This window comes from Neltuma alba, unplaced genomic scaffold (genome assembly GCF_004799145.2).
Source record: "Neltuma alba isolate B1F8T4 unplaced genomic scaffold, ASM479914v2 tig00011255_pilon, whole genome shotgun sequence".
In the NCBI taxonomy this organism is placed as follows: domain Eukaryota; kingdom Viridiplantae; phylum Streptophyta; class Magnoliopsida; order Fabales; family Fabaceae; genus Neltuma; species Neltuma alba.
The window spans coordinates 170,813-192,347 of record NW_021635969.1 but is presented as its reverse complement, the minus strand read 5'-3'; the positions used below and the strand labels follow the sequence as shown (position 1 = coordinate 192,347).

Here is a 21,535-nt window from a genome sequence, read left to right as displayed (position 1 = left end):
CTTCAAGCACAGGAATATTTCATTAATCTAAAAACACTCCCTTTTAATACGAAGTATTAAAAATAAGAAATAAAAATTAGAATTAAGATTCAAAAAATATTGAGTAAAATACTCTGACCTCCCTTTTGTTTTGTTTTAATTACATAGACATCTCCTCTATTTTGATAACATATATTTCAGTCTAAATCATTAATATTGTTAAAGAATATTCTGAAAAGATTCTTTACATACGTTTTTTAATTAAAAAATATTAGAATAAATCTTGTTTCCTACTTTACCCCTCATTATTTAAATATGTAGTTTATCTTTTATTATTAATATGTATTAATAATCTATTTGATATTTTTACAAAATTTAATAAATTAAGACATAACTTTATAATTTTATTGAAAATACATATATACAATTATAAAATATTTTTTACTATATATTTAAAAAATTAACATCACAAGTTTACATAAATAAACAAGATTTATTGTGAAATAAAAATTTGTATTTATAAAATTAATAAAATTTATACTGTGGTAATAATTCAATAGTATAACAAAAAATATTAAAATATTTGTTAAAATTATTTTTAATTTCAAATAAAGATGTACGATATGTTATTACATGATAATTATTAAGTAATATTTGTATTAAAAAGGAACAATTTGGTCAAAATAATAGGTCAATCTTTTGATTTAACAATCAACTAACAGATAGATGAATAAGAGTTGAATCTCAAAACTAGAAAGGAGGTTTGTGTAATATATATTTTGATTTTAAGGAAAGTCTATATAAGTTTCCAAAATAAAAAGAAAGTCTTTGTAATTTAGGTTAAATAGAAAAGACGTTGGTGTATTTTACTCAAAAATTTATTGAAAGAGTGTTTATCATGAGATATTTTTTGTCACATAAGATTAAACAAACTCATGTATGAAATTAGAGAATACCACGAGGAAAAATAGTATCTCTCAAACTCACTCTTATGAGTTTATATAATCTCATAAAACAAACAATAACTTATGCTAAATACTTTTTAATAATTTTTCTCAATTATAATCCCAATCCCCATTCCTTATTTTCAATGTTTCATACCAAATGGGACCCATGAGTAATCCTAGATTCCATGGCATCACCTCCCACATGGATTGACGATAGAAAAAGAATAACCAATATCAATACTTTGAGATATACTAATACAAGTTCAATTTTTTTATTAAAAAAAACACTACTCATATATCATGACTAATCAATAATCATTCTTCCTCCCAAGCATTTATAGGAAGCCATATCCGAGCTCGTTGGAATGCTTGGACCGAGTCACTATGGTGACCAGTTGGTGTAAAGCCATACTTTAAATATAAAAATCAAAACTTTTGGCCAAGAACTATATACATACAATAAACAAAAAAACCACTTTTTTTTTTTTTGGGGTTTTCCTTCATCTTCGGTACATTCTAAGATATTCACCTGACATGCATCGTTCCAATGGTAACAGAATACAAATTGCTTGTGACAGACAACTAAAAAGAACCCACCCCTATGCTTCCTCATATAGATACATATATTATAAATCATAAACACTTGACATGCCTCACAAAACTGCTCAGACCCTAAACACCTTCACCACCACATGTATTCCCCACACTTCTCAAAGGTAAATCTAACACAAGAATAAATCCAATGAATGTATTAAGTTTCTGGGGAGTTGAAAAAAAAAGGAGGATAAAAGACTGATTCTAAACAGACCTAGTTTAATCTCAATACCCAACTATATGACTTGTTTTTTAATCTTCTTTTTCCAACTTTGTTCAAAATGGACCAAAACCACCAGAATGCTAGCAGCAAGAATTGTGTTAGCCTGTGCTTTTTGTAGCCGCTTGCATCGGTTGAAAATGTACTAAACGACGTCAAGATAAGCATTTTTAGACAAATAGCAAGATAGAGAGACCTCTCAGCGACCTGTTTTTGCACGTTTCATTCCACTAGAATTGAATGGAGATACACTACCACTTGGTCCAGGACTCTCTTCTCTGAAATTTGAATTCAGCATAGCTAGTTCACGCAACTGCTGCCTCTTAATGTAGTCTTGTGACTCATCCTGCAGATATATGGAACATTCACATCTCAGCAAACAGATGAACAACTTTTTCGCATATGAGATCACTTAGCAATCTTCTATGATAGTAATTTAACCCACAAACTCAAGCTCAAACAAAGAAGCAAACCATGGCATCCATACCCAAAGAAGGAAAAAGGATAACAGTTAGGTGCAATCGTTTTGGGAGTATTTTTCCAAGTCGCATCAGATCCATTAGTCTGAAAGTAAAATTTGATTTTCAGCACTTTAAATAAGGGAAATACTTGTTTGAGTAATATTTCTCCTAGTCTAAAATGGATTGAGAATTTAAGAGAAGGGTGAGATTTTGCTAAAAATAGAATCATTAGGTAACAATTTGTTCTTATCCCAGGGGTGAAATCTGGGTATTGAGTAGTTGAAATTAAGTGTTTGGATTAGCTCTTTGGAAGTAATTTTACAGTGTACGAAGTAAGTATGTGAGAAGAGTTTTATCCCGACTTAAGTGAAAACACCTTTTTTAAGTGCTTATAATGTTTTCCAAACACCTGGGTTTGGGCACAACAGACAAGCATTGGATTACAAGGGATCCGGGATAGATGTAATTAGTGAAGAGGATGTTACAATTTTTTTTTTTTTGCCCCAAAATTATATGTACAGAAGGTTTCATAATTTTTTATTGGAAAACATTATAACAAACTAAGGAACTTTAGTAACGTCTTGTCCAAAGTAATCGTCCAAAATAACAAAAACTAAAATAAACTTGTGTCTTGATATTTGCTTGAAAACTTAAAAGCTTTTGTGAATCTGAATAAAAACCTGATTCCTTCACATCACACAAGGTGACAAGGCTATAGGAGACGGTGCTTACCACAGGTTTGAGCAATTCTTCTATAATTTCCTGTGCCTGTCTAAGCCTTAAGTCAACAATACTTGCAGGTAAATCAGCCTCAATCAAAATGTGCAGTGGTTCATTGAGATGTTCATAGCCTGGTCTTCCTCTTAATTTCTCTTCCTGAAGATTGAAGAGAAGACTATGATTAAGCACACAATAAAGTCATTTTCAGAGTTTAACAACTATGAATAATATACAGCGATGCATCAATAAAGGCACTGTCTTTGTCAGCAATTTCCACTATTAGACTAGGGAAATGATATCTGGCTGTTCATTACCTTGTCTGGATCCTTTATTGATCCTTTTCCTCTAATATACACACGGCATCCTGTACTAACTTCTACACGTTTCAGAGAATTGCCCCTAGGTCCCAGAAGTCTTCCAACAAAGTTGAACTAACACAAAAAATGAGCAATATACTTTAACAGATGTAGATGATTGGACTTCCCGTTTCGGAAGAGGCATAGCACTGGTGTGTGACCAAGTATTACAAGACAAGTTTGAGCAATTGGAATGCGTATAAACTTACATTGGGGTATGTATCTACTGGAATGTCCAATCGCAAGATCCTCTTAACAGTAATCGAACTAGGACTTGCTGGTGCTCCACCTTGCCAGTCCATTGTCATTCCAGTCGGCCCGCAAAATCTCTACTTGGCAAAGAAGGTAATGTCATTTCAGATGTATAGGGAGTTCACAGAGGGCACAAGATGAATATGTGACGAATGATGAAAAAATGACAGCCTTTCGCTATAAAAATGAATTCAGCAACGCTCTTGCAATCCACAAAATCTCTCCTTTACAGAGCAAGTAATGTCATCTCAGATGTACAGGACTCCATATAGAGCAGAAAATGAACCATCTAAGGAGCCAAAAAAAATATGACAGCCTTTTACTACAAAAATGGATTCTGCAATGAACTTAGTATTCCAAATCCTGGTGTCCTCAAAACGGAGTTTCTTAGTGGTTTGCTATAAACAATAAGGCAAACAGCAATAAATCGAAATGCAGAGTTTGACTGAAGGAGGTAGTGCCACAGTCTTCTTCAGGTCATATAGCTCACTTTTATGGCTAATAATATGATAAGACGGAAATCTCATTTGGCACTTTCTGACCCCATGATGTTGTCAAAATTAGAAACAATCATGAGAAGGAAAGAGTCACTCCATCAGTATGCTCAGACAATACGCAAACACAATACCAAGTTAATGAATTAAGCATTTCTTTATTCATTTACATTTTTTTCAATGTCCATCACCTTTATATTTCTTTTCTTGGATAGAAATATCATTCAGAAATTTAAAATTCAGATGCCATGATACAAGTATATGCCTTATCTACTGTGTTGATGTATAAATTGATTCTGGACGATTGAAAACAAGAAACACAGGATACAGATATCTCAAATTAACTACTATCTCCGGACAAACTATATCTCATATTTAGGACCAGAGGTGGTAATACAATACACTTTCACAATCATTCTCATGATTCTGGTGACATGTTAAACTAACTAATGTAGCCAGAGTGCAATGAGAATAGAGTTCTAGCAATTTTCTTAAACCTAAAGCATTTAAGCCAATGATATTGCATCAAAACGTTGTGTCGGAGTAAAATACACTTATTCATGAGACTAAATCATCAGACAGAGTAACAGCTAAAGGAAAGCATCGTTAGATGATAAAAATTCCCTCATCACAAGGTGTAGTGGGTACAAATGTGAGAAATGTAAAATACTCCTCCGGTCCTAAATATAAGACCCTTATACTCACTAGTATAAGGGTTTTATATTTAGAACCGGAGGAGTAATAAATTAAACACCACAAATTTCTCTTAAACTTTGTTAAAATACGATATACCTCAGCTATATCAAAGAGTTATCTATAAAATATGTATTTCAGTTGACTGAAAGAATTTTGGTCAAAAGATTAAAATTAAACCAAAGTGTAGACTTGTAGTGAAGTCGTGTAATTTCAACAAAAATGAAGGAAGTTACGTATACCTCACTGAAAATAATGTTAACATTAATTTTAAATGTTGATGCAAAGATCACCACAACAAGAAGATAAATCAATTTATTGAGTTATCCTAGCTTCATTATTATGGCTTTAAATTTCCACGGTGCCCTTTGTCCTATCATTTATCATTCCTTGACTTTCAAGAAATTTCACCAGATTAAACTAACCAACGAAAAAGCCCTTCTCAATACATTATGTATTCTCATGCAACTGCTTTCAGTCACAAAGCAAAACCAGCAAGTAATGTTTCCTCAAACTTTTTCTCATGGACCATGACAAATCATTATTGTCATAGAATGCTAGGTACAAGAAAGAAGCATAACACACCAGAAGTTGTATACCTTCATTACAAGAACCCATACTGCTGGGTTCCTGTAAACATAAAACTTTGGACGTGAATAATTGGAGGACTTATGTTAATGATGAGAAGTTACGAATAATCACTAGCCATGCACTTATAACAAACAAACAAACCAAAAAAAAAAAAAGGAGTCAAAGGCTCACTCATTTGTTTCTACAAATAATACTTAGATAGCGGCAAGCACAAGTTGAGGATATATGATGAAATATAAGAACTGATATATTTTAAAGAAACCTCCTATAGAAGGCAATCTATCTAAACTATATATTTTATTACTTTCGGTTTTTGCTTATTTAGCAAGTAGGTTGTTTTTATCAATTCATGGATGTTTCCTTAAAGGGAAGGAAACCTTAGCAGTGACTTGTATGAATAGCCACCATGCAGCGCATGCAAGGAAGATTTGGATGATAATGAAAATAGATTTTGATATGGTTTAGCTTCCGTCCCCACCTTCCTTCTCATTCCCCCTCAAGTTCTTCATCTTCCCCCACCTTCTGGTCTTATCCCTCCCCTCAATTCTTTGCCTAATCTCCCCCCAAGTTCTAAGTTCTGTCTTCCACCACCATTCTGCTCTTCATCCCTCTCCTTCCCCTCTCTGTTTCTATCCCTCTTTCCCATAATCCCTCCCTTTGCATCATCGGAAGTGTTCCTGAGTCTGCTTTGCATCAATATAATAAAATACAAATGCAGAAGTTACAAATTTAAGAAGTTCCACCTCCTGGGCCCAGCCACCTAATCCAGTCCCAGTGACATTTGACATGAGATTTGAAGAAGCCATAGGACTAGGGCTTCTATTCCGCAGTCTATCAAAATCACCGAAACTTTGGTTGGACATCATTCCTGAAACTCTCAATATTTCTGCACATAGAAAACCAATTATATCAGAAATGGACAGGCACTACATAACATCATACTCAAAGAACATGGAAGGACCTAACTTAACAGATAAAGGAAGCGGGGTTGAAGAAATGAAAAGAAATTGAGTGATCTAAGAAAATGGATCATGTATAAGTAGACACAAGTCAAACTATATCAGATTGACCGTAGCCTAGGAGCCTTTCCAGTTCATCACTGACAAAACAGAGAATGTTCAGCAAGAGCCACTTAGGTTTATGGCAGTCAGGTATTCTTGTGTTGAAGGCCCCATCAACCTACATTGTATTGAAATGATATTCTTGAACTTTAAGCCTGAACTTAAAGTCAAGAGAAAAACCATGTCAAGTTCAAAGCCTGTACATAATCAATCAAGAAAAGACAAACCCTTCACGGAAGCTTCTAAAATTTTTGTTTTTTGCCAACCATGGAAGCTTCAAACTAGTTGCATAAACTATAGCAACTTCATGTTTTCCCTTGGAGTTTCTTCTTCCAGCCACCAAAAGAGACTGCACAAAATTTCTTCGAATCCAATCCCCAAAAAATAAAAACTATTCAGACTATGAAATTGACAAAAATCGCATCTTGGAAATACCAGTCTCACTATCAATAGTTGTACACACTACATAACCGGACGGTTTCAACATGTTGCTTGATTTACACAGAAACAGCAATGAGGGGTACATTTTGATAAAGGCAACATAACTGGACGGTTTCAACCTGCCCGAGGTAACTCAGATGTTGAGACATGATAGAAATAGGGCTTAACAAGAATTTCAAATTAAACCAAACATGTAGTTCCCCATAAAGGTGACTACCCAAGTAAGTGAAAAGAGAATTGAAGCATCACAATCAATAATGATGCACCACAAGCAAAGCAATCAATGTAAGATCGATAGGTCTGAAGGTAAGAAAAACTGGGAAGTATGATTAACACAGATAAAGACCGTTGATACGCGATCTGAAGAAGAGCAAGGGAGAAAACAAAAGGAATGTAGAGATCCACTAAAGGGAGGATTAAGGAAGAAACCTTGATTTAACAGCCGATTGCATATCGGAAGGACTTGAATGAAGGGTCCAAGCTTCTGATGCTCTGCCAGCAACTCCTGCAAGTACTGACTGCAGGGGGGAAAATCCCAGTAAAGTGAAGACGAAAAAAAGACAGCATATATAGAATTAAATGCACAGAATTTTGTGACGAACTGGACCAAGACTCTGTTTTTGGCACCCAACTCGATTTTCACCGAACATTCCCAAGCAACCTACCTATCGACATCTGGGGCGCTTCTAATCTGAGGAGAAACCGCTCTAGCGTGAGAGAAGTTGGGATTATACAAACCAGACATGGGTTTTACTCCTCGGTTCAGCTTTTATCAGGGGGTAGAAGAAACAAGAAAATCGAAACGCAGGGGTTCACTCGATGTCGTAGCAGTTGCTGCTGCTGCAGAGGAAAAGGGAGAAACAGGGGAGGAGAAGCAATAAAGGGGTCGACAGAAATCTGTGAATTTTACAGAGGGGGAGGCAAATCATTAATTATCTTTCTTGCCTTTTTTTCTGTCTTTCTCTGTATTTTTTTTTTCCTTTTTTATATCCTGGTTGTCCCCAAGCTGTGTGGCGTAATATAAGTATTTATATAATTAAAAGGAGGAAAATGGGAAAGCGATGGAGTGAAAGTGGAAGTGGAGCCAGAATTGTGAAGCTGGAAGGGATTTTTTCTGCAGAGAGAAATTTTGACAGTGGACGAAGGGCGGTTAGGAAATGAAGGAGAAAAGATTTTACAATGTGGATCGATGAGGTCAGAGTCAGAGACACTGTAGAAAGTTAAAAGACATGTGTTGGTCATGCGGCAGAGAATCTGAGGTTCCATGCTATGCTAAATTGACGGCTTAACTACATAAAAGGAAAACCTAATTCCATAAAATATTATTATTTTTAATAATAAATAAAAAGGCAATGACAATTTTCATTTTTTTAATTTTTAATTCACATCAGAATATTATAAAATCTGAATTTTTCTTAGGGATAATGAACAAAAAAAATAAGCTGGAATTTTATAAATACTAAACAAGGAATGTCAGCAAAAATTTATTGTCATTTGCGAATTTAAATTTGTCAATACCAAATAAAGTTGTGTCATCAAACCTGAGATTTATAATTTTCTGTTTCTTTTTTTGTTTTTTCTTTTTTCTGGGACGAAATATTGAAATTCTTATGGCGCATCTAAGTGCAAGCTTTATATCTATAAGTGGATTGAAATCTTTTGAGGAATCCAACTTTATCGAACCTTAAAAGCTACATTAAAATGACTCAAGTTCAGGTAGCTTCTTATATTTATTGAGTCATAATTTTTATTTAAGTCATAAAACAGTATAACATATGAATATACATATATATATATATATATAAGATTGTTTTATCAATATACTCTCCGTAATGATCATTTTTTTGTTTTTTTACCAGCACCATGATCATCATTATAAGGCACACCGTAAAAGAAAATGAATGAATTTTATTATAAATAACCAAGTATTAATTATAGTTTTTAAAAACTGTCCTTATTTAAAATTTCATATTATTCTTATAGGAATTCATGATTATACATATAAATAAATTTATTTTTTTAATTTTCAAATAAACTTAATAATCATAGAACTTCTCAATGATATGATTAGAAATACTCCTATGCTTACATTTATAGGATAGAGATAGAAATTTTTCATATAAAGATTGACTTTGTTTTTAAGAAATATAATATATATTAAATAAGAATAATAGCTGGCAAAAAAAATAAGGATAAAGTTAAAAAATTTGTTGAATTTTAAATGAAAATCTATAAAGTTTAAGATTTTTCACTTTTTCTTAATATATGTGAAACATATTGAAAGTAACTTATAAATAAGATCAGTAACTTGTAATAAAAACTAGAAATATATACTAAACCAAATTTTAACAATAGGATTATTTTATTTCATCAAAAATCACGTGAGTACCTTTTAGAAAGGGAAAAAGACAAAAAAATAACACTTGAATTTTATAATATCCAAATAGTCTGTTGAATTTGAGAAATCCCAATTTGGTTTCGGGATTATCATGTTAAAGGAAAAAACAAAATTGTCTTTCATTTTATTTATTGTTTTTAAAATACCAAAGCTCCCACTAGTCAGTCGGTCGGTCGCTCAAACTCTGGCAGCGGCAGTCATCGAAGCTCCGACGGCCGGAAACAATTTTTTTGAAAATGTTACAACGTCAGTATAACAGTTAACAACTTTTGTAACGCCATTAACAACAGGTTTTCAAGAAATTCAAAAAGTAGCATTTTTACAACTTCAATAATACTGGTAACAAGTTCTGTAACTCTATTAACAACTTCGATATAGCATTTAACATGTTTTCTTAAAAATTCAAAAAAATGGCATTTTTACAACTTTAGCAACTACTTTTTTTTTTTTTTGAAAATTTTTACAACTTCAATATAACGGTTAACAATTTCAATATAGCAGTTAACAACAAGTTTTCTGAAAAATTCAAAAAGTAGTATTTTTACAATTTTAATAATGTCGTTAACAAGTTCCGTAACTCTATTAACAACTTCGATATAACATTTAACAACAAGTTTTCTTACAAATTCAAAAAAATGGCATTTTTATAACTTTAACAACTATTTTTTTTTGAAAATTTTTACAATTTCAGTATAATGGTTAACAACTTTTATAACTCTATTAACAATTTCGATATAGCAGTTAGCAACAGGTTTTTTAGGAAATTCAAAAAGTAGCATTTTACAACTTCAGTAATGCTGTTAACAAACTCAAAAACCTGTTGTTAGCCGCTATACTGAAATTGTTAATAGAGTTACAAAAGTTATTAACTGTTATACTGAAGTTGTAAAAATTTTCAAAAAAATTGTTTTCTACCGCCGAAGCTCCGACGACCAATTATTAATTTTTTTAAAAAAAATTTGTTGTTAACTGATATACTGAAACTATTAATAGCGTTACAAAAGTTGTTAACAGTTATACTAAAGTTGTAAAAATTTTCAAAAAAATTGTTTCCGGCCGTCGGAGCTTGTTGAATTTATAAGAAAACCTGTTATTAATTGCTATACTGAAATTGTTAATAGCATTACAAAAGTTGTTAACTATTATATTGAAGTTGTAAAAATTTTCAAAAAAAATTGTTTCCAGCCACCGAAACTTGTTGAATTTTTCAGAAAACCTGTTGTTAACTGCTATACTGAAGTTGTTAATAACATTATAAAAATTGTTAACTGTTATACTGAAGTTGTAAAAAATTTCAAAACAATTGTTTCCGGCCACCAGAGTTTGTTGAATTTCCCAAAAAATCTGTTGTTAACTACTATATGAAGTTGTTAATAGTGTTACAAAAGTTGTTAACTGTTATACTGAAGTTATAAAAATTTTCAACAAAATTGTTTCTGACTGCCGGAGCTTGTTGAATTTCCCAGAAAACCTGTTATTAAATGCTATACTGAAGTTATTAATAACGTTGCAAATATTGTTAACCATTATATTAAAGTTGTAAAAATTTTCAAAAAAAATTATTTCCGACCGCCAGAGCTCTGGTGACCAATTGGCGACCTGTCACCAGAGCTCCAATAACTGCCGCCGCCAGAGCTCCGATGACCAGCCAACCGGCCAATGGGGACTTTGGTATTTTAAAAACAATAAATAAAATGAAAGGTAATTTGGTCTTTTCTTTTAACATGATAATGCCAATTTGGTCTCTTGAGACCAAATTGAGATTTCTTAAATTCAGCAGACCATTTAAGCATTATAAAATTCAAGTGTCATTTTTCTGTCTTTCTTCTTTTTAGAAAGTAGTATATTTGATCTTTTTGATTGGTCACTTTATAAGTTTTCAAGAGTATTAAATATTCAAGGCCAAAAATAAAGAGTATTAATTTTTTCCCCATATGCATACTACATTGAAAAGTGTGAAATCGAATTAGTGAAAAAAAGGATATATTCTAGCAAAAAAAGGATAAAAAGTATTATAGTGGGGTTAAATGTGATTAAACTGGGTAATATAAAAGCTATTTTAATTTCATGACAATTTTGATTTTGTAAATAGCCTTTAACCATTTTCTTAGCATAAATAACTTATTTTTAAGACTTAGAGTAATAGAATCCATAAAGTATTTAAGTAATTTTGTCCAAACAGCATCATTAAATTAATTTTAATTTCAATGTACTACTTGAGTCTTTAATATAAGATCTAATTAGAAAGTTAATACTAGTTATGTATATATAAGACTTATTTCACGTATTTATCAATTTTTTTTCAAATTAACAATGATGATTAAGTAGGAGAGGAAGAGAGAGATTAATAAAGATACTTAAAGTATTTTAAAAAATACTGACATCCTTAATCTACTCAATTAGTTCATTAGACCTTACATTAAATACCTTAGGAGTATATATTGATCAGGTTAATATGATTATATGTTGTCATACTATAAATGGTTTAACATTGACACTTGAAAATTATTCGATTTCTAAAACAAATGACGTCAAATAATGCCTAGGACAAGTTATGTTATTTATAGGTCATCAACGATTAAATTTATTTTTATGCCATGTGTGGGGGAAAAAATGTTTAATTTAAAGTTCTTATCATCTTTAATTGACCTGATTTTAGTTTTTATCCCTAAAGTTTAAAATAATCATTTTGATCCTAAAACCTTAAAAAATAAAAACATTATTTAAATGACCAAATATATTTGGACGAATTAAAATGAGGTCCAAAAATCACAGATCAAAATTAGGGGTGTTTACAGGACGGGACAGGACCGGGACAGGCCCGTCCCGGTCTCGTCCCAATGAACAGAGACGAGACAAGATTTTTGTCCTGCGTCCCGTCTCCTCCCGTTTCGCTTCCCCCTTTTTTCTAAAAAAAAACTATAATTTTTTATGTGAATTTTTTTAATGTTATAATGCTTATTTTTTATTAGGCTTCAAGAAATAAAAACATTATAAGAAAATATTATGTAAAAAGCTCAATTATATAGTATAAAAAAAGTATAAAAACAATACTGTAAAAAAAATACCGTGAAAAAACACTATATGATAACTTTATGAATTATTTTATTGAGGAAGAAGATTTTATTGAAATAAGGGAAAACCATATTGGAGGTACCTATACTTTCTCTCAATTTTCAATTTGGTACCTATGTGTTTTTTGTTCTTAACTAAATCTTTAATTTTGCTCTATTAACATCATTAATCCTTATGTAGAGACTAAAAATATCAATAGAACAAAGTTATAAGAGCTAATGTTGCTAAAAAGATAAAATTAAATGTTTAATTAAAGGGAAAAAAATACATAGATACCAAATTAAAAATTGAGAGAAAGTATAAGTACCTCCAATATGGTTTTCTCTTGAAATAATACTACAACTTCAGAGCTAAAAATCACTATAAAAATAATAATTGTTATTAATAAGTAAGTTGAATAATCTAATAATAATTATTAATAAATAATTTTTAAAAGAGAAAAACCCCGAGACGGGACGCGAGACGGGGTCATCCCGTCCCATCCCATCCTGTTTTGTCTCGTCCCGAAATTTTTTTTGTCCCGTCCCGTCCCGTCTCGAACTTACCAGTATTGAGACGAGATGACTAAGACTGGACAAATTAAACACCTCTAATCAAAATGAGGTTAAATTTTATGAATCAAATCCACTAGCTTCAAATTTTAGGAATTAAAATCAAAATAAAGTCAAACTTCAGGAATAAAAATAATATTAATCCTTAATTCAATTAAAATGACTTCACAAAAATCACATCTCAGTGGAGAATTCTTTCATTCGTAATCGTAACCTAAGAGTGATTTTTGTTCCCTTGTTTAAGCCTCATATAGTAATGAATAATAGTACTAATTATTCAATAAGTCCAATACTAGGTCTACTCACAGAACAAGACGAGACAGAAACAAGCCTGTCCCCCAAAAAAAAAAAGGACATCCCGAGATGTCCTGTTTTTTTTTTTAATTTTTTACAAGCCAATGTAATTTGAGTCTTATTCTTTTTTTATGTTATACTATTTGTTTTTCATTGAACTTCTGAAGATAAAAACACTAAAAAAAATATCATGTAGAAAGCCTAATCATATAATGTAAAAACAATACTGTCAAAAAAGAATTGCTACAAAAAAAAACAATATATAATAGCTTTATGAATTATTTTATTAAGAAAGAAAATTTTATTGAGATAATATTGTAACTAAAAAGCTGAAAATCACCATAAAAAATAATTATTCTTAAAAAATAAATAATTTAATAAAAACTATTAATAAATATATTTTTTTAAAAACTCCCAAATGCGATCCCATGCCCCATCCCCTCCTGATCATTATTTTGTCTCGTCCATTTTCAAAATTTATTTTTGGTCCTGTCTCGTCCTGTATTAACCAGAACTAGGACAGAACAAGTTCACTCCGATCTAATACCATCTTGAGTCTTAAATATAAAAACTAGTTAAAAATCATAAATAAAATACTCTAATCCACTTTGTCTCTCAAATTTATAATGTGTTTTAAAAAATATCCCTATTCATTGTAATGTAGTTTCACCCAAGTATAATTCTAATATACATAATTGAATAAATGTAATTTAAAAAAGTCAATATAGATTTGTTACAAGTAACTAACTTAACTAATTCTCTTAATTTTTTTAAATTAGTTATCAAACTCTTATATTAAGAAGAGGATGCAATAACTCATTGGAATGTTTTCACATCTCAGTCGCTAAGTTAGTGTAAAACCATAATTTAATATACATATCAAAACTTTTGGCCAACAATTATATACATACAATAAACGAAAACCATTTTTTTGTTTTCCATCATATTTGTTACATTCTAAGACATTCCTAATCACCTGACATGCATCGCTCCAATGTTAACAGAATACAATTACTTATGATAAACAACTAAAATGAATCCACCCCTATACTTCCTTATATATATTATAAATCATAAAACAACTTGACATGCCTCACAAAACTCTTCAGACCCTAAGCACCTTCCCCATCACATGTATTCCCCACATTTCTCAACGGTAAAAATCTAAACACAAGAATAAATCCAATGAATGTATCAGGTTTATGGGGAGTAAAAACAAAAAATAAAGGACTGATCTAAACAGACCTAGTTTCATCTCAATACTCAGCTATATGACTTGTTTTAATCTTTTTTTTTTTTTTCCCAACTTTGTTCAAAAAGGACCAAAACCACCAGAATGCTAGCCAGCAAAAATTGAGTTAACTTATTCTTTTCGTAGCTTCTGCACTGGTTGAAAATGTACCAGACCACGATGAGATAAGCGTTTAGACAAATAGTAAGAAAGAAAGGTTTCTCAGCGACCTGTTTTTGCACGCTTCATTCCACTGGAATTGAATGGAGATACACTACCACTTGGACCAGGACTCTCTTCTCTGAAATTTGAATTCAGCATAGCTAGTTCACGCAACTGCTGCCTCTTAATGTAGTCTTGTGACTCGTCCTGCATATATATGGAAGATTTACATTTCAGAGGAAACAGATGAACAACTTTTTCATAAATGAGATCACTCAGCAAACTTCTATGATATTAATTTAACTAACAAACTGATGTTCCAACAAAGAAACAAATCATGGCATCAATATCCAAAGAAAGCAAAAGGTCAAAAGTTAGGTGCAATTGTTGTTGGGAGTACTTCTTCAAGTCCCACATCGGATCCAAAAGTCTTAAAAGTCAAACTGGATTTTCAGACACAGTAGAAATGTTTAAAATTTTAAATAAGGGGTATACTTGTATGAATAATATTTCTACTAGCCTAAAATTGATTGAGAATTTAAGAGAAGGGTAAGAGTTTCATGAAAATAGAATCTGCTACATAGTATTGAAAGCCAGACCAACTCTACTAATTGAACCGGTAAACTGGTGACCTAGTCCCCTAACTAGCTGGAATTTTGATTAAACAAGGATTTGAGCAAACTTAATTAACCCAATCAACCCAATTTTGACCCAGCGTAACTTGGCGAGTTGAACAGGTTACGTGGCCTAGCATTTGTTTTCTTTCCCCTCCTGAACAGTTAAATGACGTTGTTTAGCTGAGCTAATAGCAGTATTTTGTTTGTGCAAAGAAGTTGCGCTGAATTTAAGATAAATTTGTGGTATTAATGTAGCTTGCAAATATAAGTTACTTTAGTCATGAAAATGTATCTTCCCAGCAATCCCAACATGAAGTTGTTGTTTGAATTAATGCTGTATAAAACATTCAGACTTTGTCTGATTTATGGATGAATGTTCAAAATCACAAGTCCAGAGGGTTTCATGATTCTTATGTTTTAATTGGAAATAACAACTACCTAATGAACTTTACTAAGATCTGGTCAAGATTAAAAGTCCAAACTGAAATAACTAAAATTAACTTGTGCCTTAATATTTGCATGAAAATTCAATAGCTTTTTATGTGTTAGCGCAAAGTTTTCCAGATATTGGTGATCTTAGACAAAGTGAAGCAGAATAAAAACCTGATTACCCTTCATGTCACACAAGGCTATAGGAGGAGAATGCTTACCACAGGTTTGAGCAATTCTTCAATAATTTCCTGTGCCTGTCTAAGCCTTAAGTCAACTACACTTGCAGGCAAATCAGCCTCGATCAAAATATGCAGCGGTTCATTGAGATGTTCATAGCCTGGTCTTCCTCTTAATTTCTCTTCCTGAAGATTGACACAGAAAAATTATGATTAAGCACACAATATGGTCATTGTCAGAGCTTAACAACTATAAATAATATATACCAATGCATCAACAAAGGCACTGTCTTTGCCAGCAATTTCCACTATTAGACTAGGGAAATGATATCTGGCTGTTCATTACCTTGTCTGGATCCTTTATTGATCCTTTTCCTCTAATATACACACGGCATCCTGTACTAACTTCTACACGTTTCAGAGAGTTGCCTCTTGGTCCCAGAAGTCTTCCAACAAAGTTGAACTAACACAAAAATGAGCAATATACTTTTAGCATGTGTAGATGATTGAACTTCGAGCTTCAGAAGAGGTAAAGTACACGTATGTGATCAAGTATTAAAAGACAAGTCTGTGAAATTGGAATGTGTAAAAGCTTACATTGGGGTATGTATCTACAGGAATTTCCAATCGCAATATCCTCTTGACAGTGATTGAACTAGGACTTGCCGGTGCTCCACCTTGCCAATCCATTGTCATTCCAGTTGGTCCACAAAATCTCTGCTTAGCAAAGAAGGTAATGTTACTTCAGATGGTATAGGAGTTCGCACAAGATTAACAAGTTGAAGAATGGCGAAAAAATGGATTCAGCAACGCTCTAGCAATCCACAAAATCCCTGCCTTGCAAAGAAGGTAATGTCATTTCAGATGTATGGGAGTCCATATGGGGCAGAAAATGAAGCATTTGAAGAACCAAGAAAACATAACAGCCTTTTGCTACAAAAAAGGATTCTGCAAGGAACTATTCCAAACAGAAGTGTCCCTATAGCGGAATTTCTTCAGGGCCAGCCATAAACACTAAGGCAAGCCGCAATAAATCAAAATGCAGAGTTTCACCGAAGCAGGTAGCATCACAGTCTTCTTCAGGTCATACAGCTCAATTTTAAAGCTAATAATATGCAAATACAACACTAAGTTAATGTATGAAGAAACTTTTTAATTCACACACATTTTTCTACCTCCACAACCTTTAGATTTCATCTCTCAGGCAGAAAAATCATGCATAGATTTAAATCTCAGAGTTCACACAAGTATATGCCTTGTCCACTGCGTTTATGTTGTAAACTTATTGTAGACAATTAAGCACAAGAAATACAGATATCTCAAATCAACTATTACAATAATACACTTTCACCTTCATACTTATGATTCTTTTTTTCTTTTTTTTCCCGGTGATACTTCACACTTATGATTCTTATGACACGCTAAACTGAGTAACTTGTGTAGTCAGAGTGCAATGAGAATAGAGTTCTAGCATGGTATCCTTTTTTTTAAGATGTAAAGCATGTAAGTTAGCAATAATGCATCGAAATTCAAAACACTGTCTCAGCGTAAAATATACTTATTCATGAGACTAAAACATTAGACAGAGTAACAGGCAAAGGCAAGCATCATTAGATGATAAAAATTCCCTCATCATGGGGTGTAGCAGGCGTAAGTGTGAGAAATGTAAATAATATACACAAAGTTCTCTTGAACTTTGCTAAAATATCATATGCCTCGCCTATATCATGCTCACAAAAGTATTCTGGTCAAAAGATTAAAATTAAACCAAAGCTTGGGCTTGTAGGATAAATTTTGGGAGAATTCCACAAAAAGAAGCTTGAAATTACTGAATTCCAAATTAAATTTGGTAACAACACTTAAATAAGTTTTGACAACACTGAACTTGCAAAAAACAACACAATTTTGAAAAAAATTCTTTTTTGGGATTTAGTAATTTCAAACTTCTTTTTGTGTGATTCTCCCATAAATTTTTGTTCCCAGAAAAGTTTATGTAATTTCAGGAAAAATGAAGAAAGGCATGTGTACCTTATTCAAAATAATGCTAATATTAATTTTAAATGTTGATGTATCAGTTTATCGAGCTATCCTATGTTGATTGTGCCTTTAGACTTTGGCAGTGACCTCCTATCATTTATCATTCCTTGGCTTTCAAGAAATTTCACCAAATTAAACTAACCAGCCAAATGCCCTTCTTAATTCAGTATGTATGAATGCAATTCCCTTCAGCAACAAAGCAAGACTAGCAAGTAACGTTTCCTCAAAGGCCCAAACTTTATCTTATGCACTATGGAAAATCATTATTACCATAGAAGGCTGAGTACAACAAAGAAGCACAACATGCCATAAGTAGTATAATTCCATTGCAAGAACCCTATAAACACAAAACTTTGGACATGAATAATTGGAGGATTTATGTTAACGATGAGAATTTATGAATAATCGCTAGGCATGCATTATAACACAACCCACCAAAAAAAAAAGGGAAAGAAAGAAAATTGAGGCTACGCTGATTTGCATATACAAATGATCCTTAGATAGTGGTGGCAAGCATGAGTTGATGATGTTATGAAATACAAATACAAAAGTTACAAATTGAAGAAGTACCACCTCCTGCGGATTCCAGCCACCTATACCGGACCCAGTGACGTTAGACATGAGATTTGAAGATGCCATGGGACTTGGGCTTCTATTCCGCAGTCTGTCAAAATCACCAAAACTTTGGTTGGACATCATTCCAGAAACTCTCAATATTTCTGCACATAGAAAACCAGTCTTATGAGAAGTTGGCAGGAGCTATATAAAATCATGCTCACAGAATGTACAAGGACCTTACTTAACAGATAAAGACAAGGGGGGAAAAAAGAAATGAAAAGATATTGAGTGATCTCAAGAAAAAGGATCATGCACAAGTCGACACAATCCTAGCTATATCAGATTGAAAGAGGCCTGAGAGTCTTTCCAGTTCCACCAAACTTAAAGAAGATTCCTAGTTGATCATTGACAGGACGGAAAATTATCAGCAGAAGCCACGTGGCCTAGATTCCTGTGAGCAAAAAGGTTTAGGGCAGTCAAGTCCCTCGTGCTGAAGGCCTCATTAGCCTACATTGTATTGAAATGATATTCTTGACCTTTAAGCCCAAGCTAAAACTCAAGAGAAAATCTATGCCAAGTCCAAAGCCTTTACAGAATCAATCAAGGATTACCAAACACCTCATGGAAGCTTCAAACTACTTGCACAAACTATAGCAACTTCATGTTTCGCCTTTAAGTTTCTTCTTCCAGCAACCAAAAGTGCACGAAATTTCTTCAAAAACAACGCCAAAAATGAACACTATTCAGACTCTGTAATTGACGTAAATCGCATCTCGGAGATATCAGACTCACTATCAATAGTTGTACACACTATTCATAATTGGACGGTTCCAACAAGTTGCTTGTCACACACACACAAACGAGAGGTACTTTTTGATGAAGTTCAGCTATTTGGGGCGATTCAGATGTAGAGTCATACTAGATATAGAGATTAACAGGGATTTCAATTTAAACTAAACTTGAAGTTTCCCCGTAAAGGTGACTATTCAAGCAAGTGATAAGAGAATTGAGCACCAAAGTGGACAATGATGGGCCACAAGCGAAGCAATCAATGTACGATCCAAACGTTCGAAGGTGAGAAAAACTGGAAAGTAAGATGAACATAGATAAAGACCGTTGATACGCGATCTGAAGAAGAGCAAGCGAGAAAACAAAAGGAATGTAGAGATCCACGAAAGAGAAGATTAAGGAAGAAACCTTGATTTAACAGCCGACTGCATATCGGAAGGACTTGAATAAAGGGTCCAAGCTTCTGATGCTCTGCCAGCAACTCCTGCAAGTACTGACTAAAGGGGGGAAAAACCCAATAAAGTAAAAAAAGACAGCATCTTTAGAATCAAATGCACAGAATTTTGTGACGAACTAGACCAGGACTGTGTCTTTTGCACCCCACTCCATTTTAATCAAACATTCACAAGCAACCTACCTATCCACATCCGGGGTGCTTCTAATCTGAGGAGAAGCCGCTCTAGCGTGAGAGAAGTTCGGATTATACAAACCAGACATGAGTTTTTGTCGTTGGTTCAGCCTTTAGCAGTAGATTGAAGAATTAAGAAAATCGAAAAGAAGGGGTTAAGTCGATGTGGTGGTTGATGCTGTTGCTGCAGAGGGAAAAGAAGAACCAGAGGAGGAGAAGCAATAAAGGGGTCGACAGAAATCTGTGAAATTTACAGAGAGGGAGGCAAATCATTAATTATTTTTCTTGCTTTTTTTTTTTCCTGTCTCTCTCTCTGTATTTTTTCCGTTTTTATATCTTGCTTGACCACAAGCTGTGTGTGTTGTAACTTATAAGTTGCGAGTGGCAACAAATGAGGTATAAATATCAAAAATTAAAAAGCAGGAAAAAGGGAAGACGACGAACAGGGAGTGGAAAGTGGAGCCAGAAATATGAAGGTGGTAGGGATTTTCTTTGCAGAGAGAAAAGGTTTTGACAGCGGACGAAGGCCGAGGAGGAAACGGAGGAGAAAAGATTTTACAATGGGGATCGATGAGGTCAGAGACACTGTAGAAAAGTTAAAAGGCATGTGGTGGTCATGCAGCAGAGAATCTAAGGGTCCATGCTAAGTACTAAATAGACGGCTTAACTATAAAAGGAAAAACCTAATCCCATAAAATATCATTTTTTATTTCACATCAAAATATTATAAAATCTAAATTATATTTCTTTAAAGCCAATAAAAAAAATTCTCTAAGATTAATTGGATATTGAATCCTTACCCTCTATTTAATATTATCAAAACTCACAAATTCAATAATTCCTGACATCTTTTTAAGTTTTTCCTAAATTGAAGTTGTAAATTTAATCCTCTATACATATGGTGAGTGTATAAGTTCTTTTCGTTATTTTTTTTTAACAAATATAAAAAAATATCAATAGAGCAAAGAAATTATGTAAAATCTCTTTTTTTTTAAAGATATTAACAATATAGTATAATATTTCTTCGGATATTAGCAACAATTAACATATCTTTTTTAATTAATTTTAGAATACACATAAGGATTTTTTTTTTGGCTAATTAGAATATACAAGAGTGGATTCTAATCCCAACTACTTACTCAATATTTTTCAAATTAACTCCTCATTTACTAGTCATTTACAATATAAAAAAATAAAATTATATTGAATCTCACTCTTTTTAACCTTTATTTTTTTGCCAAGTATAAGAAGTATGCTCTATCAATAACAGTGTAATATTCTTTGGGATATTAAAAGTGAAAAAGAAAAAGCTCATTTACTATACATACAAGAGTTGAGATTGGGAAGGAAAGAAGAAAAGGAGTTGAGATTTCATCTTCCAACCAATTGCTCAATTTTTTTTTTATAATTAACTCACTCTTTGCTAGTCATATACAAAATAGTTTCCCCTTGTCATATTGTTCTTGTCATATATTTTCACAAATTTTAATGTTAAAAAGACAAGTATAACATATAAAATCTTTTAGATTTATTATTTTTTCTTGCAAGGTATTAAAAAAGGTTGTGTATATTTTTTTTAAACAAATACCCATTTTCAAATCAAATAACTACCTCTCTAATCTTTAATATAATAATTAGATACTATATGAATACTATAATATACATATTTAACAAAACTAATATTTACCAAAATACTATAAAAAATTCCCATATCTTGTCTCATGGATGATATAATTATTTTTATTTGTAAGACTTTAATTTGAAATCTTACTTTAAAA

The 21,535-nt window shown here is 32.4% G+C and overlaps 2 protein-coding genes across 3 annotated transcripts; both read right to left on the bottom strand.

Moving 5' to 3' along the window:
* Positions 1-1,386: 1,386 nt before the first annotated feature.
* On the bottom strand, positions 1,387-7,776 carry LOC114763122 (KH domain-containing protein At3g08620-like). The gene is made up of 7 exons (XM_028952726.1): positions 7,475-7,776; positions 7,239-7,327; positions 6,051-6,193; positions 3,487-3,606; positions 3,236-3,352; positions 2,934-3,077; positions 1,387-2,086 (listed from the first exon to the last, which is right to left on the bottom strand). Exons 1-7 carry the CDS (start codon positions 7,552-7,554, stop codon positions 1,940-1,942), a joined length of 840 nt encoding a protein of 279 aa, XP_028808559.1. The 5' UTR covers positions 7,555-7,776; the 3' UTR covers positions 1,387-1,939.
* Positions 7,777-13,976: 6,200 nt separating this feature from the next.
* Positions 13,977-20,220, bottom strand: LOC114763121 (KH domain-containing protein At3g08620-like). Of its 2 annotated transcripts, none has more exons than XM_028952724.1 (7): positions 19,767-20,220; positions 19,538-19,626; positions 18,353-18,501; positions 16,343-16,462; positions 16,092-16,208; positions 15,788-15,931; positions 13,977-14,727 (listed from the first exon to the last, which is right to left on the bottom strand). In XM_028952724.1, the coding sequence occupies exons 1-7, from the start codon at positions 19,844-19,846 to the stop codon at positions 14,581-14,583; spliced, it is 846 nt and encodes a 281-aa protein (XP_028808557.1). In that variant the 5' UTR covers positions 19,847-20,220; the 3' UTR covers positions 13,977-14,580. The 2 variants fall into 2 exon arrangements, with proteins under 2 accessions (XP_028808557.1, XP_028808558.1); XM_028952725.1 differs by having other exon boundaries at positions 18,356-18,501; positions 19,767-20,219.
* Positions 20,221-21,535: the final 1,315 nt, after the last annotated feature.